At 43.7% G+C, this 16,852-nt stretch overlaps 1 protein-coding gene across 5 annotated transcripts in view; it reads left to right on the forward strand.

Moving 5' to 3' along the window:
- LOC118024010 (guanine nucleotide-binding protein G(s) subunit alpha) overlaps positions 1-16,852 on the forward strand; it is a 51,761-nt gene that overhangs the window by 33,955 nt on the left and 954 nt on the right. For 2 of the 5 annotated variants that reach the window (XM_035025481.1, XM_035025482.1), the window contains 10 exons: positions 2,996-3,068; positions 6,213-6,257; positions 10,550-10,604; positions 10,691-10,810; positions 12,607-12,704; positions 15,764-15,818; positions 15,952-16,025; positions 16,122-16,180; positions 16,288-16,408; positions 16,589-16,719. In XM_035025481.1, the coding sequence (XP_034881372.1) occupies positions 2,996-3,068; positions 6,213-6,257; positions 10,550-10,604; positions 10,691-10,810; positions 12,607-12,704; positions 15,764-15,818; positions 15,952-16,025; positions 16,122-16,180; positions 16,288-16,408; positions 16,589-16,719 (831 nt within the window). Of the gene's footprint in view, positions 1-2,995; positions 3,069-6,212; positions 6,258-10,546; positions 10,605-10,690; positions 10,811-12,606; positions 12,705-15,763; positions 15,819-15,951; positions 16,026-16,121; positions 16,181-16,287; positions 16,409-16,588; positions 16,720-16,852 lie in introns of those variants that run through there. The other 3 variants (XM_035025484.1, XM_035025483.1, XM_035025485.1) reach the window with 3 other exon arrangements.

The following is a 16,852-nucleotide window of genomic DNA, read 5'->3' on the forward strand; positions in this document are numbered from 1 at the left end:
GGGAGCGCGGCCGCCGCTGGGCGCGACTCGGTGCGTTTCGGGCCGGACCCACAGTGTGTGCGCGGAGCAGACGTGTCCCGGGCCGGCTCGGGCCGTGGAAGGAAGACAAGGAGAATCAAATAAAATAAAACCAAAAAAAAAAAAAAAAATGGAGTTAGTACGCTAAATGCCCAGTGAAGCCAAATGACACGTCATTTTTACAGTATGACCTTTTTATCCCCTTCCAGACATGCAGGCTTTTTGAAAAGCAAGAGAATTAATTGTAGCACCCCCCCCCACCACCAAACCATTAACACACACACACACACATTTTCCTGTTAGTCGGCCACATTGAGAGTGCTTTGTGAAAGAAAAAAAAAAAAGACATTCACAAATCAGAACTGGAAAATGACATTTGTCTGTAAATGGCTTCTTGGTCTGGAAATGGCGTGGTTTTTTTTTTTTTTTTTTTGTCCTTTTCAAGGTGGGAGGGGGCATTGAGAGCGCTTTAAGGAGAAGACTTTTTTTCCAGGTGGAAGGAGATGAAAAGACGTTAATTAGTTGTTTGTCAAGTGACATTTGGTTGTTTGGTTTTGGGTTTTCTCTTGATTGCGGTTTTTCCTCTTTGGCCAAAAAAAAAAAAAAAAGGCGGGGGGGATTGTTAACTATAAGGAGATGGCCTTTCCTCCTTTTTTCTTAAGGGGGAGGGGGAGGGACAAAATAAAACATAAGCATAAAAGAAATTGAAATGACCAGAAGAATTACACAAGCATTAATTAGTATGGAAGTTTTCCACTTCCTCAGTAATTTGGCTATCTGAGTTAATTTGTGAATTTGCTAGGTTAAAACCTAGTTCACGGTCACATTTGAACAAAACAGCTTGATTATAAAGAATAAAAATGTAAAAGGCTGAATTTTCTTTGTGGTGGTGTTTGGTTTGCTTTTTTTTTTTGGATGGGTCACCTCTTTGTTCTCCTGGGTCCAGATTTATATAAAGCAGAAAATTATTAATTAAATGGAAATAAGTCTGGTGTTTATGCATTTGCAATTTCAGTAATTAAATGATACATATGTTGAAGTCTTACCTAAAACTTCTCAAGGTAGAATTACGCTATGTGAATTATTAATATGCATATAACTTGATTTCAAAGTATAACCCTGGAAAAGCCTAGAATCTTTCCTAGGAGTGCCATCTTCCTACCTGAATACTAATTTGAAACAAATGTGATACTAAGGGTGCCTTAAATTTCTAACACCTTTGCTCAGTGATCACAAAGTCTGCTTAATTTGAAACTGTTACTCTGAACACACCTTGCATCCCTGCGGGCTTATTTTCCCCAGGTGTCCTAGTCTATATGGCTACATTTTATCATGATTTTATTGATAGCCTCTGGCATGGGGGGTCTGCAGCCCAACTCAGTGCCACACATTTTGCATTTTTAAATGGTGGCTCTCACCAAATAATGCCCCCCCCAAAGAGGAAACCTAATGATACCCAAAATCCTCTTTTTTAAGTGCATCTTAATTTAATGACATAAAATTGAGTAAATTACAGCACCAAAAAAGATCTTGCAGTAATTTTTCAGCCCAATTCTCTAATGTCATAAATGTGGAAACTGAGGCACAGATCTGTTTGTGTGTGTGAGAGAGGTGTTACACATGTTAACACTTCTGACAAAAGAATTTGGAGATTCTGATTAATGTCATGTATTCTCCGCATGGCATCTTAATAGCGCCTTTAATATTTTAACTTATTAGAGTTGGGCTCATTAAGATAGTGTTTGCTTTTGAAATCAATGTTTCTGTGGAAACTAATTTTAACTTACAGATACTGATTACAGCCTTGTGAAAAGGCAAGAGAAGGAGGAATGCTTTGCTCTCTGGGCAGTAAAACAAAAGCAGTTAATAAAATTAAAAGTGAAAAAAAGGTAAAAACAGGTTTGTGTGGGAGGAGGGCAAAAAATTTTTCACACAAAGAGTATTTGTTGAAGTGAGTGTACATTTGCAAAAAAGAAAATGAAAAAATAGCAATCCTCCTTCTAGCTGGGTGGAAATGTGCTTTTTCCATAAAGTATATGTTTACAAATGAAAGGTGATTTAAAATGGAGGCATGTGTGTTCCTTCTTACTTTGAGAAGGGCTTGAGGAATCTGAAAATTCAGTAGCTCCCAGGAATATTTTTTCTCATGATTAAAGTCGTGTCCTTTTAATACTTTTTACAGTTGTTGCTGCATGTGATTATGGTTGTTCTCAAGCACTACATTTGCTATTAAAATGTGTTTTTCGAGAATATGACATACAATTGATGGGCTCCCATTCCCCCCTCCCCCAACATGGTGGTTGTATCCAGAGAGAATTTATCTTTAAGAAAATACCCTTTGCGGGAAAAGAGGACACATGTAACCTTGCAGGTCAGGGTTGATTTTTGAGTAGCCCAAGGGGAGAGAGAAGGCTGCCCCTACGTACAGCAGCTGCATTGTGAGAATTTGCGGGAGGGAAATGCTGCGTCAGTCCGCCAGCTGAAGGAGACTGCGGTGTCTGGGCATTGTTTGTGAATCCTGGGTGTTTTAACCATGAAACCTCCGACAAACAGTGAATTCTGTGGCTATCTACATTTATGTGTGCGTTTCACCAGTGAATGCTCCTATTTCAAGGATTCAGTTTCAGTTTTAACTTCAATTTTCTAACCCCCTCAAATGACAGAATTGCGTCATTCCTCCTCTTTGCCCCTTGGCTTCTCCACCCCACAAATTTTAAAACAACCCAAAGGGGGGAAAAATTCCTGAAAAACAGCAAACCCTTTAATTCTCGTTATTGTGACGGTGAATACTGCAGGTAGACAGAGCTGGACATGTGTTTTCATTCTCTCTGCGTCGAAATGTCAAGCAAAATTGCAAGTCTGTTGTTTTGTTTTGTTTTTTGCGTGCTGCTTCTATGGAAAAGACAAAAGTCCTCTTCCCTGCCCAAAGTGTGTAAAATGCCTCCTTCATAACCTGAGACTTACTTTCATTTTCTAGGTGCCGGAGAATCTGGTAAAAGCACCATTGTGAAGCAGATGAGGATCCTGCATGTTAATGGGTTTAATGGAGAGTAAGTGTCAACTCTGTGCAAGGGCACAGGAAGATTAACACGTTTTATACTAACCTTTAGGAAGTTTAGGTAGATTTTGGGGGCTGGGCAGCCAATTTCCACTTAATTTTTTCAGCCTGCATATTAGAAAATCCAGGGAAGAGCTCTTTGGGGATTTTTCCCCCCTCCCTCCTTTTAATCTTCGGTGCAGCAATAAATAATAATAGTAATAACAAAGCACCAGTGTTCTTATAAAAATGCCCCCCCCCCCGCAAGAAAATAGCACTTTTACAGATAAAAGTGGCCCCATGACAGGTCTGCCGCAGACCTGCCCACAGGTTTTGGTGCAGTGGGTCTCTAACATGGCTGACACCTGCCATGGCCACCCCCTTTGCGGGCAACCTGACCACTGCAGAGAAGCCCCCCCCCCGCCCCCGCACCCCAGCAGACGTCAGCACAATGCACCAACACAGGGTGTTTTAAACTATTAGGGAAAAACAGTTTTGATAATGTTCTCATGTAAAACAAAGTTGGAAAGAGGCAGCAGCCCCTGTTAATAATTCCTCATTCCCTCACCACCCCCCCCTTTGGAATTAATATTATGGGCAAATCACTGTTTCCCTTTCTAAAAATCAATAATGTTGCCTAAAGAAAGAAAAAGACATTTAAGCGATGGAGACTGGGAGTTAGGTACTTCCGGCCGGGTCAAGGGGCATTTTTGCCTTTGAAAAGTCCTTGCAGGCATCTTGGTTTAGGACAAGGTGACAATACCGCATTGAGAATAAAGATTAAAAGAGAGTGCGTGTGTATTAGGGATGGAAGAGAAATGCGGGGTCCTGCTTGCCATGAAGAATGCAAACAGAGGGGAGCATTCAATATAATCAGGGCATTTGCTTTTCTCCCCAGACCCCAAATGCCCCCCACCCTTGTGAAACAGAAAACACTAAATCTACCAGCCCTCTGCTTTCACTGGGGTGACAGCTATTCACCGCACCGGATTGCAAACACCTGAAGGCACTAGGTTGCAACTACTAGCTGGTTAGCAGTCCCGTTCCCTTCCCTAAACCTGGATTCAGTTGAAAACTTGTCTCTCCCTTGCATCCCATTTAGTTTCAAAGGGGGACATTGAGTCAGGGCCGCATAGTTTCAGTTATGCACCAAAACCCCACAAAAAAAACCCAATAAAAAGCCACTTACAGACGCCTACTATGCACCCAAGCACTGGGGACACAAAGATGAATTTTACCACCTTTCAGAGGTAAAAGGACTGCCCTTAAAGGCAGCTCTTTATGGAACATTCTAGAATTTCTTCATTCAGATAATCGGGGCTGAGGATGATGTCACGCATACAAATGGGTGTTTTAGTTTAAGATGCTCTCTATGCTTTAAGCACGAATCTAGGAGGATGGGCTATTTTACCAATTTTATGAGTGACTCAGTGAGTTACCAATACGCACATACATGCGGCTAATTAAATACTCACTTTCACTTGTCACAAAGCAATTCTGAAATTCTTAATTCCTGACACACCCTTCAAAAAGCCCTATTCCCAGAGATTGTCAGCGGCTGATAAACAAAAAGCCAGAAACCGACTTTTAACTATGTGAATTTGTAATTTAAAGAAAAATCTTGTATAATTATTTCCCCCGTAACTTGCCGGGGAGTGCTTCTTCATGAGGCTAGTTAAGCAAAAATAATTTGACCACGTACCCTCTAGATAAATATTTTGATTAAAACTGGACATGGCTAGCGTTTTTAAAAGGATGCAGCCGCCGCTGTTTACCTTAGCTCGAGTCCAGCAGAAGGTAGGACATCCTTGCAATAATTTACTTAAGGCTTTATCACTCTCCAGGCTGCCCTACAATTTTTTAATTTTTAGAGAAAGGATTCTCCTCCCTTGGCGAGCCGGTCTGTAATGCACATGAGGCATTTAAACCAGAACTTCTCTTTTCTGTTTTCTTTTTAAAAAGAGGAAGCGACATTCCCAGTGTGCCTGCCTTGTAGAGGAAGCCATAGGTAATCTCTCAGGATGTTAAATTTAGCCTGTGGAAGTGACATACAGGGGAATTCTTCGTGTGAGTCTAGAAACCTTATTTTTGTCTCCTTCAAGTGAGCCTCCTTTTTTCTTTTTCCTCAGTGCGGTATTGCAACAAAAGCAGTTGCCTTCTTCACTAGGAATTCCCTATGAAATAATGGTGACATCCATCCATTAAAGGGTGTTTTGCGTGGTGCAGGGCCTTTTCCTCCTCGCTCCCGTAAATGTGCGCTTTGTTAGGGCTGGGCTGAGCTATTAAATTTGCCTTAACTATCTGCAGACTGCCGTGCCAATTACAGTTTTAGGGTAAGGTGTAATATTAATCTGACCTTGAGAAATACAGAGGTCAAGTGTGGATTTTCCTAACTCAAAAGCTAACTCTTCCTTACAATTAGTATCGGGAAAAAAAGGTGCCATTAACATTGGTTGAGCTAATAAGCTAATCAATTACAAAACCATGTAGAACGCTTAGCCATCCTGCCCTTCCCACTTCCAAGGAGGAATTCCTACCATTTATGAAGATTGGTTTTTGAGTAGGGTTTGTTTTTGTTTCCTTTTTTTTTCTTTTTTTCTTTTGCTGCCTCCCACGGTGCAGACACACAGTTTTAATTGATGACAATTTATTGGGAACAGTTAATATAAATAAAAACACTTCATAGGTAGTTTCCCCGACTATAAGAAGGGAGGAAATTAATACTGCACCAGGAAATCATGGGCAAAAATCACCCATGTCTGGGCCTTTGTATGTTCAGATACAACATGGTAAAGATCTGGGAGAATTAAGGAGCCTGATGTGCTGCTATATTCTCAAAAGAATTGTGAGATAAATCACGGCTTTATCTCCCTAATGCATGTACATTTAGTGAAAGCACAAGAAAATAATTATCCGTCCCTTCTGTATACCCGACCAGAGAGTCTCCAGAGGGCTCGGCTAATACGGTGGCGGAGGCGTGGCATTCTTCCCTCCACGGCCTACAGTCTCAGTAGACCTTCCAACTTAGCCAGAAAGGCGACTAGGACTGAATGGGAGGATGGCGGCCATTTGTTTAGGAATGTAGAGAGGCTGTGTGGGGTTTTGGGAAATTGCGGTGCCTTGCAGATTAGGTGAGCTTTCAATCTCTCTTTAAAAGGGGCGGCGAAGAGGACCCGCAGGCTGCAAGGAGCAACAGCGATGGGTAGGCACATTCAAAAACAGAAAAACTTTTTAACAAACAAACAAACATGAAGATCATACTGGGAAACTGAGGGCTGAGCCCCGGGGGAGGAAACAAAACTCATTTCAGGGCCATCAGCCATCTTGGTATACGTTTTCACGCAACACCTGAACAGTCTTTGACATTTCAGAGCCAGTGAAGTGCAAAACATAATTTTGGGGGGGCCATTCTTTAAATATAATTAAATCCAGCTGGGGGAAAAGTTACAGATTTCAGCGTTAGACGATCAGTTTAAGATTTTGAGAATTGATGTTTTTCCATATGGTTTCTGTTTCCCCACCCCTACCCCAGCTGTCCGTTCAAATTGGCTACTTGTTTTTAAAACTATCTACTAAATTCCCATCCACCCAGTGCTTGGTCTGATGTAAAAATTTCAGACTTGGGGGGGGGGTGGAATCTTTTTCCCATATCAAAATACGTGGTGCTGTACTGTCTGTAATTTGGAGAGGAAAAAAAAAAAAAGTGCCTCAGCACCTTGCAGGACGTCATTGTTAAGAATGATCTCAAAGCCTCTGATCTTTTTAAGATTTTCTAGTATATTTTCAATTGGAGGCATATTGCGTTACTAGCTAGTGGATAGGAAATTCATGATGGCATCCGCTTTTTTTTTTTTTTTTCCCATTCATTATCCATTTTGTTTTCCTTCACTTCCTACATCCCCACTCCCCATTACATGCCTACGTGCACTCGCATGCCAGGTAACCGTTGGAGGTCTGCTTGCATATTCAGCATGCAGTGAGGAAGCAGCTTTTTCTCATGAGGACAGAGCTGATTGACCTAGCCTAGGGCATCTCAAAGAAATAGCCTCTGTGGCCGGGGTGGGGCGGGGCAAAGGATCCTGGGGTCGGGGACAAAGTAACTTACACATGTTTGTTCATCTGTTTCTTTTAGAATATATTATCCCTAGATGATGGCTACAGTTTCTCATCTTCCCGGCTATGTCCTATCACACTTTGCATGCTGGAATTGCCTGGTCTTAGGAACTTCTAATAAGAATACTATTCTGTTGTGGGGGGGGAGGGGGATGGGGCCCTACCACCTAACCTCAAAAGATAACTGAAAACAACAACAAAAAAAATACAAAAAAAACCACACACACACAAAAAACACAAAAAAATATGGCATGAAATCCTTAATTGGCAAAAATGTAGTGTAATAGCAATCCAAAAAAGGCATCTACATAAAAGTGACTGACAGTTTACTGTACCAAAAGTTGGCATTTGAGAAATATGACAAGCCCTTATAGAACCACCTAGTATGTGCTAGATCCTTGAACCCTACTAATACCTTGCCTGCACTTCTCTCTGTGACTCTGTTCTGCAAGTAAATATAAGAATTAACATACGTGATAAATAAAAATTCTCTGCATGTCTCAGCAATCCCTGTATCTTGCGTCTGTCTTCTGTCTTTCTTCTTTTGTCTGTCCTTTCCCACAAAAGCACGAAGATAAGGTATAGGACGGAAAGAGACTCTGGGGACAACTCTAGCCTCCCCCTACCACTTAGGCAGCTGACGCGGGGGAGAGAAGGGGCTCCTAAAATTCAAACCCAGACAACAGGCTTTTATATACATGTTGGGGGGAGGAAGGGGGCAATGTGCTATGAGCACTTCTAGACCCAGCCCCGATATTTTAGTCCGTCCAGATTGTAGCAGTTGATACATAATTTGGCTTTGTTAAGTAGTTGAGAGACATCTGAGGGATTTTCTCTGAATTTCACAATGTTAAATTCATTAAGCGATAGTAAAAATGATGATAAACCTGCCAGCCAGTATAATATCTCCATCTACATAGTAATTGCTTCAATGGAAGAATTTTATGTTTTAGTATTACACACCCGAATTAGATTTTAGATTTCTATTTTAGCTGTTTTATACTTGATACACTCCCACACCTATTCACATACGTAGATGAATACTGAACACGTTCTCAAAATATCCGTATTTAAGACTGGAAGTTTTCCAATTATCATACTACTACTTAGACCAAAATATCAAACTGAATGAAAGAACCTAGTTTCTGGAAGTACTTTCCTCTTGCTGTACGTACATTTGGGTATTTAATACCAGGACATCTCTAATTTTAACTACTGTGGAACCTTGAAACTGAAGGTTAATGGCTTTCATTTACCATGGAAATGGAGCCTGTTTTTAATGAATGGGAATGGATTTCTCCTGTGGGGTTTTAGGTAAACTTGAGCCCACAAGTGAACATTAGGGGCAAACACACATCCTTTAAAAATTTCTAATGTCTAAATAACTGATTTAGACTCTAGCACCGAGTCTGGACATGGTTCCTAATTTCAGAAACGAGCTTCAATGGTGCACGTACAAAGCAGAAAAGTCCCACAGAAGGGTCAGGACTCTGGATCCCTTTTCAGTGTAGGGTGGTTGCATAAAGCGGGGGGGCCAGAGCCGGACCTCCGATCGGCGTGTGTCGTGGTTTATAGGACCGCTTACTATCATGTCTGTTACTCAAGTTCTCCTGACTTCACTTTTAAGTGGCCCTGAGGGGGTTCCTGGTACCATTTACCTCCCCCCCACACATACACACACACACACACACACACATACCCCAAAGCCTACTGACCCTCTCTCACTGGTGAGAATACTTCTAAACTAGCTTCTTACTCTATGAAAAGCAGTTTCTCTGAGGCCAGTTTACCAGAAAGAGGGCTGACCCTGGAGAAGGGATGAAATGAAATCAAAAAATCAGGGCCCACCCCTCAGATCAATATGCAGATCTTTCTTTTGATAAGAATAAACCATGCAGGAAACATTAGCTATTACAATTCCTTGGAAAACTCAGGACCAGGATCGGGTTGGCAGGCGAGCCCATGACCCCTGCACCCCGATCTCCCTTCCCTGTGCCCTGCCCTACGATTAACCCTACTGCCAGCCTGTAGGTGCTATTAACCCCCCCCCTCCGCCACTTCTCTGTGTTTCCTCTACTTCTGAGGGCTACCTCCATTCCAGGACTCTTGGTGAATCAACCAAGTGAAAGCTTCGAAAGTTGGGAATCTCGAGATGGTCTTTAAAAATCCTACACAGCAAGAAAAAGATGAGCTCTGTCCCTTCTGCTTCTGTGACTCACTTTTCCTCTCGGCCTGAGTTTCCTCTGTGAGGGGGCGGCGCCTCACTTCCACGTGATGGCCTGTCACAGCCCTGGGGCCTAATGCGCGGCAGGTGTGTCCTGTACATGGCTCCACATCCCCACCCCCCCACACCCAAAACCACAAGGTTGAGGCAATAGATGTGATAAGATTTACCCCAAGCAAGAGGTCCTTTTTATCCCCTGAAGACACAAACTCTAGAGTCTTGTTTGGTCGTGCTGCTAATGAAGGACAGTTGCTGAAAGACAGGCACTTCTGATTGATGTGATTGGGAGCAGGCATTCCATCAGGGGGTCCCCCCAGGAGCCAAAGGTTGTGGCCTTTACTTGTGGTTCCAGTGAGTCTGAATTAAAAAAGATCATCCCACATGTCCTGTATGACTTAGGTTCAAATCAGCTAAACCTTGAACTTCTACTTAACAGGTGCCCCCCCCCCCCCCCCCCCCCGCTGCCCCCAGCGCACAAGTCCCAGATCATAAAGACTCCTGTGGGTGGGGATCTTATTTTATCCCTATTCATGTGGAGGGATCAGTGTATATTAACATCACCTAGAAACGTCATTGCTACTGGCTGAGTGACTGACACGGTGACTTAATTAATAAAAATGGCCTCAAAGCCTTAAAATCTGTAATATCACCGTCTGCATTCACTGGTTCTCTATGTACTAATCCAGCGATGGAGTAAGCCCCAAGTAGAACCATGAAACTTTTTCTCCCTAATATGATTGATAGAGCACCCCCACTCCCCTCTTCACATCATACACACACACACACACACACACAGGGATGCTGATAAGGGCCGTAGGAGCCTTTTAGGAGGTGTTGGTGTGCTGTGGGAACTTCAAAAAATGGACCCACATCTGCAACAGTCAGTGAACCAGGTCTGGCTTCTGGTACAGTAGACTTGATCATTATCTTGATGCCAATTTGCTAATCAGCCCCAATCGGGCGTGTCCTTGGGACACATTGGGGAGGTTATAATTCGAAACCGTCTTTATTCAGGAGCCTCCAATCCGTACGGATTTGAACCCACAGCTCTTGCAAGAACAGAATACTATGCTTTTAGTTGGAATATCTTGACTAAAGAGACCCTGTTCGTCAATGTGATGCAATATGATCTCTCTCTCTTTTCAATCCCACTGTAGTGAGAAGGCGACCAAAGTGCAGGACATCAAAAACAACCTGAAAGAGGCGATCGAAGTACGTGTTTGGGGCCTTCCTCTCTTCTCTTAGCCCCCTTCTCAGGCAGTGCTGTCCCCCTGACTGCTTTGCTGACTCGTTTTCAGACCATCGTGGCCGCCATGAGCAACCTGGTGCCCCCTGTGGAGCTGGCCAACCCTGAGAACCAGTTCAGAGTGGACTACATTCTGAGCGTGATGAACGTGCCTGACTTTGATTTCCCTCCTGTAAGCTAAGCTCTTGGGTTGTTCCTCCCCGCACCCCCCCCCCGGCCTGGCCCATGGGGCCGCACAGGTGATGAGCCCCAGCCGCTGGTCACCTGTGTCAGCCACTTCCGGAGAAACACCTTTCGGGAAAAGTGAATTCCCTCAGGGTCCTTCATGTTCAAAACCAAAGTCTTAAGAATCAAAGTAGGGTTTTTGCTCAAGATGGGGGAGCCAAATTCGATCAGCCCTTGAAAGTCCTGGCTCACCCATCCCCACAAGTAAACACCCCACTTTAATCCTCGTGTTAGTAGATTGTGTTTGTGAGGGAAGATGGCCCGGGTTGTGTCACAGCCCTCGTTATGCCCTCGTACCCGTCTTGTGACAAACCAAACGGTATGTTACGTGTGGCTCACAAATGCTAATTGTCCAGTTAGATGAACGGATCCGAAGATAGCAAAGAAGGCAGAAAGGAAGGGCCAGCCCTGAGTTTTATAAATGGGAGACGTTCTCGTTTTCAACAATTTGCCGTTTGACCTTTATGAAGTTTTAAATCAGTCCTTGCGTTGGGGCAAATTTTTTAAAAAGGAAAAAAAAAAAGGACTTTCAGCTAAATTATAACTTGGAGATTTTCTTCTGTGTGTCCTCGTTGGCGTGCGGGACACTGTTTACAAAGATTCTCTGTCCCATAAAGAGCTATTTTTAGGTGACACAAAACTGCCCATGCCCAAACGTATATGTTTTGACCCCTTTGTAGGGGAAGAGTGGTTTCTCAGAGGGGAACGGGAAACAAGATGGAAAGATGCGCAAGTTTATAAGGCCCAGAAGGAAAAGACTTGTCTACAGTTAGAACAATGAGTTATTGTGGCCTTTTGTCAGGCTTTCCTGGGAATTTGTGTTTGTGTATTTTAAATGGGCTTGGCTGCAAACTTCTACTAGCAGGGAAGCAGTATTAATAAGTAGGTCTAGGTAATTTTTTTTTTTTTTAAATAGCACTTCTTTGAAAAAAAATCAAGCGGTCAGCACGATATACATAATGCATATTTCTAATAGAAGGAAAAATGGCAGCCGGCTGAAAATGCACCAGAACAGTAACATTTTATTAGTCGTGCTGATAGCTGAACTTTGTGTCCCTACCTACTTTTAATTCTTCTCTTGCCGAATTCATATTTGAAGAAAAACCTCTTTCCTTGTAAGGGAAGATTGCCCCCATATAATTAAAAATGTTTCTATGTTCAAATGAAATGTGAATCATAACCTACTACAATTTAAAAACAACAGAGGTTATTTGCTCCTTTCTTTCTCCCTATTACGACCCTTCCCAAGGGACAGGCACTGACAAGGCCAGATTTGCCAGCGATTCCCAACCGTAATATTTTTTGGGTAAAATTCAGATTTCCCTGGAAGGGAAATTTCATCCCAGCACATCTTTCATGTTTTCACAACACTGAATCATTCCTTGGCATATTCTCCTAATGCAGATTAATGTATATCTTTCCCATAAAAGCAATTGTGTGGAGAAACAAAATGATTCAGTAGTTTACTCTGTCCACCCCCCCCCAAAAAAAAACATAGGAGGAACACTACCCAAGACCAGTTAATTCACAATCAGAGGACAGCAGGAATTAATTACTTTGCCTTTTAATTACGTTTCACAAATTGAATGAAAGTTCTTTTGAGCACAGAGTCACTAATTTGGCTCGCAAGTGGGAATCCCACCCCGTGCTGGTCACACAGTGAGCTGTGGCATCTGGACTGTAGGGGCAGCCCGCCTGCCTGGGCTCAAGCTCATCTGTGTTCTCTCTTGTGTTCACTCTCAGGAGTTCTATGAGCATGCCAAGGCTCTGTGGGAGGATGAAGGAGTGCGTGCCTGCTATGAGCGTTCCAACGAGTACCAGCTGATCGACTGCGCCCAGTAGTGAGTAACCTCTCTCCCCCAGCCATACACAGCATAGGAACAAATGGAGAAAACACTAGAAATCTCAACTCCAGCTTATTAAGTTATTTGCAAAGGGGTTCCGTTCATAGGAGCCAGCCAGCCAGTTAAGTCCCACCTGCACTTAGAAAGTTCTGGTCTGATTCATTTGTTAATTGCACTTTTTAGTGCAGTGACATTATTTTACATAAACAATGCCTGTTCGAGCAAAATGATAATTACTTGCAATAAAGTGATGTTTGTAGTTAATTAGCTTGAGGTAATTAATTGGATTGACCTCCAAGCTTTTAGGAAGATTGGGCAGCTCTCACGCTTTGAATAATGTAAAAATACTGTATTTTATTGCTGTCATTTAAAAACCGAAATGGCGAGGACAAAACCATACCCCGCCCCCTCCTTGGTAGCTGAGAATCGCCTTGCTATGTCTGCAATCAGGTAGGTGACTAGAGTAGTTACCAGAGCCCAGCGTTACTGGCTGCTGTTCATCTAGAGTTATTCGTTCACGCTGGGCTTTAATTCAAGGATGCTTCCCCTTATGGAGAGTGGACCGCCCTCACCCTGCACCTGCTACAGTAAACACGGGATGCTCAGGGCCACAAAGAAATTGTTTTAGAAGACAGTGTTTGTAGGCTGCGGTTGCACAAACATGCTAAGTGGTCTCAGCGAAAATACTCTGAAGTTGGGGTGTCTTGTGACTTGGGGGGGTAATAGATATTTGCGACGTTCCAGCCTTTCTTCTGTAGGTCGCTGAAACTCAGAAGCGACTTTGCTGTAGAATATCAAGTCATCAGAACCAGGGTTCCAGGCTGGCTCACAAAACCCTACAATTGCATTTGCTTCGAAGCCCCAAACCTGAGGGATTTATTGTGAATACCAGTTGAATAAATAGGAGGGAGGAAGAGGTAACAGCAAACAAACAGCAAGTTCCCTAGAATCCTGTTATCTACAAATCACAGAAGCTTCTGGTAGGCTCTGTGAAACCTATCAACGTCCCCCTCCCCGGCCCCGCCTTCCCATAGGAAGCGCACAGCCAGTTGTCTCCAGATATCGGGGACACAGCTGCGTGGCGGTGGTCGCTACACATCAGTCTGTGTATTTTCCCAAGGAGCAGAAAAACAGTCCTTCTTGGCCAGTCCCGGTGACCCCAACCCCCTACCACTTCTTCAGCAAAGTCCCTGATTTTCTCAAAAGTTTGAACTAAAAGCTGGAAGTGCTAATTATAGTAACTCAAAACAAATGGAAATCCTGGAATTGTTTGCGTTTTGTATTTTGGATCCAAGTCAGAAGTACAGGTACAAGATGAGGAGGGTTTAACCCTCCCCACTTTGAGTGCTCTGTCGGGGGGCGGGGAGAGAGTAACAGTTTCATGAACAGTAATTTACCCAGGTTTCTGGGTTGTTGTTTTTTTGTTGTTGTTTTTAATTTCACACCATTTAAAAGTTTTCTTAGAGCAACATTATGTTGCTCCTGCAACTTTATCTGAAAATGGCAACATTTGCACAGTTTATGGCAAGTTTTAAGGAAACTTGGAGGGGGGAAAAAAAAGAAGAACATAGGTTACAACTTTTAAAATGTCTTCCCCGGGCGGGATGCTAGCGCATGGGGCACGCTGACCAGTATGTTTCTGGTTGAACTGCCTTTACGTTAAAGTTGCCATACTGGTATCTTGCCCATTTCTGAAGCTGCCTATTTTTATTTGTTGAGCTGGGGTTTGGCTGGCCTGGCTCCAGATGTCTCTCTCACAAGATTTGGTGCTGATGATCTATTTATAGAACTGTGGTTCTGTTGCCATGGCAACGTGCTGGAGGCCAGGGCGGCTGGGGAGCTATTTCTGGACTGGTGCTGTAATGTAGGACTGATTGGGCAAGTTAGTATATCCTCTAAGCCAGACTAACTCTAAACTGGTAAAGAGGACGGGGGGGCGGGGGGAACGTACAGAATTTCTTCAAAGTATGACTTTTCTCCCTTTGTGATTTTCTTTTCAGTTTTAAAACAATTCCAACCCCCCCCATCTCCTCCCCCTGCCCCAGAAAAAACTCCCCCCCCGCCCAGTTTTAACATTCATTTTCCATATTAATTAAATCACCCCAATCTTTCCAAAGTTCCTTTTCCTAATGGTGTGTCTAGTCCAGCAGCACCTCGAGGTCGTCATGGCTTTGGGAAAGTCGTGGCCCACTCTTGATATAAAGCTTCCTTATGGTGGATGGTTGTCTCTCAGGCCCCAAGCCCCTCTTTTGTGCAGGATCCCGGCCATAGAAGGATCCATAACCTGGATGGCTGTGGGATTTTTTTTAAAAACTCAAAAGTCTCCTATCTGGAGGGTTCTATTTCATGGACCAAACAGAACGGAAGGGAACTTTGTGTTTGTTTCCTGTTCGGTGTGGTTAGGCCAGAAAGGGCCCCTTTGTGTCAACCTCTTTTGTTCTCTTTTAATAAGTGAGATTCTTAAAAAGTAGGAGGAAGGGATACCCATTCTGAGTAATTCAAACAAATCTCATTTTCACGAGTCCCTTGAGGGGAAAATCCTTGCTGCTTTTAAGTGTGCCGTTTTACTTTAAAAAAAAAAATAAAGGAATGGAGTAGAAGTATACAGTTTTCAAATTACTTGCCATTTTAGTCAACGGCGAACAACTTGAAAATTTTAAATTTGTAATAATTTTCAAATGGCACAAGATCAGGTAGGCGGCCTGGTTTGGGGGTCTCTGCTGGTTGCACAGAACCAAGTCCAGAGTCCCCCAACCCCACCCCCGCTTTGGTCCTGTGCTGTACCTGTAGGCCAGGGGCCCTGAGAGGCCTAGATCTACTAGTCCCCCAAATACCTTTTCTTAAATGCTGCTTGCTCTAACCTTTCTAAGGAATAGGCTTTGAGTCCTCAACATAACCAACACAGACAAAACTCCCGTTGACTGAATGCCATGTAACTGTGACACCCTCATTTCCATTGAGCTCAACTTCATAGCGAGACAGGAATTAGGGGCAAATCAGCATGAGCTCATGAGCTCCTTGAACACCCCTGTGTGTCTCTGTTCTTTTCCTCCCAGCTTCCTGGACAAGATTGATGTCATCAAGCAGGCTGACTACGTGCCCAGCGATCAGGTAGGTGGAAGTTCTCACAGTCAGAGGACTTGGAGCTCTCTTTCCAAGCTAGTCAAGACTTTGGCTTCCAGTTGGCCATTATTAATATTCCAGTTGGTTTGGGTGAGATCCATTGACCTAGATCTTGTTTTAGGATCTGCTTCGCTGCCGCGTCCTGACTTCTGGAATCTTTGAGACCAAGTTCCAGGTGGACAAAGTCAACTTCCAGTAAGTGAACGGTTCCCTTTTCAAGATAGAGACTGGTTTCCTTCAGTTCCCACCAGCAGAGTGGTGGGGTGACCGGGTGTCCTGTGTCTCCTGCAGCATGTTTGACGTGGGTGGCCAGCGCGATGAACGCCGCAAATGGATCCAATGCTTCAATGGTATGGAAGCCATAGACTGCTCTGCTCTGTAAGGACGTTGTGCTCTTTGAATCATTAAGGTTCACGTTCACCTCTAACAAGCATTGCTTTTGCTTTCTTGCGTGAAGATGTGACTGCCATTATCTTCGTGGTGGCCAGTAGCAGCTACAACATGGTCATTCGGGAGGACAACCAGACCAACCGCCTGCAGGAGGCTCTGAACCTCTTCAAGAGCATCTGGAACAACAGGTTTGGGAGCATCCCCTTGGCTTCCTCCCAGCCTCTCACCGGGGGGGCAGGTCCTGTGACTGATCCCAAAGCCCTGTATTTGCACTGTTACTAGAAAGAGTCTTGTGCATGTATGTCAGACCCCTTGCAGAAAGAATGCTTTCTTTTCCTGGACATTAAGCCCACATTGCTCTCTGTTAGATGGCTGCGCACCATCTCTGTGATTCTGTTCCTCAACAAGCAAGACCTGCTCGCTGAGAAAGTCCTTGCTGGAAAATCGAAGATTGAGGACTACTTTCCAGAATTTGCTCGCTACACTACTCCTGAGGATGGTACGTATGGCCTCCTGCTGTTGGACTGGAGCATAGTTCAGTTCATGGGTCCCATACACTCCCGAATGTGCTACAAGTCTCCCTCTCTGGAGGTTTTCCACGTAGGAGATGAACAACCTCTAAGAATGTAAAT

This window comes from Mirounga leonina, unplaced genomic scaffold (genome assembly GCF_011800145.1).
Source record: "Mirounga leonina isolate KUSES-001 unplaced genomic scaffold, KU_Mleo_1.0 Mir_195, whole genome shotgun sequence".
Taxonomy (NCBI): domain Eukaryota; kingdom Metazoa; phylum Chordata; class Mammalia; order Carnivora; family Phocidae; genus Mirounga; species Mirounga leonina.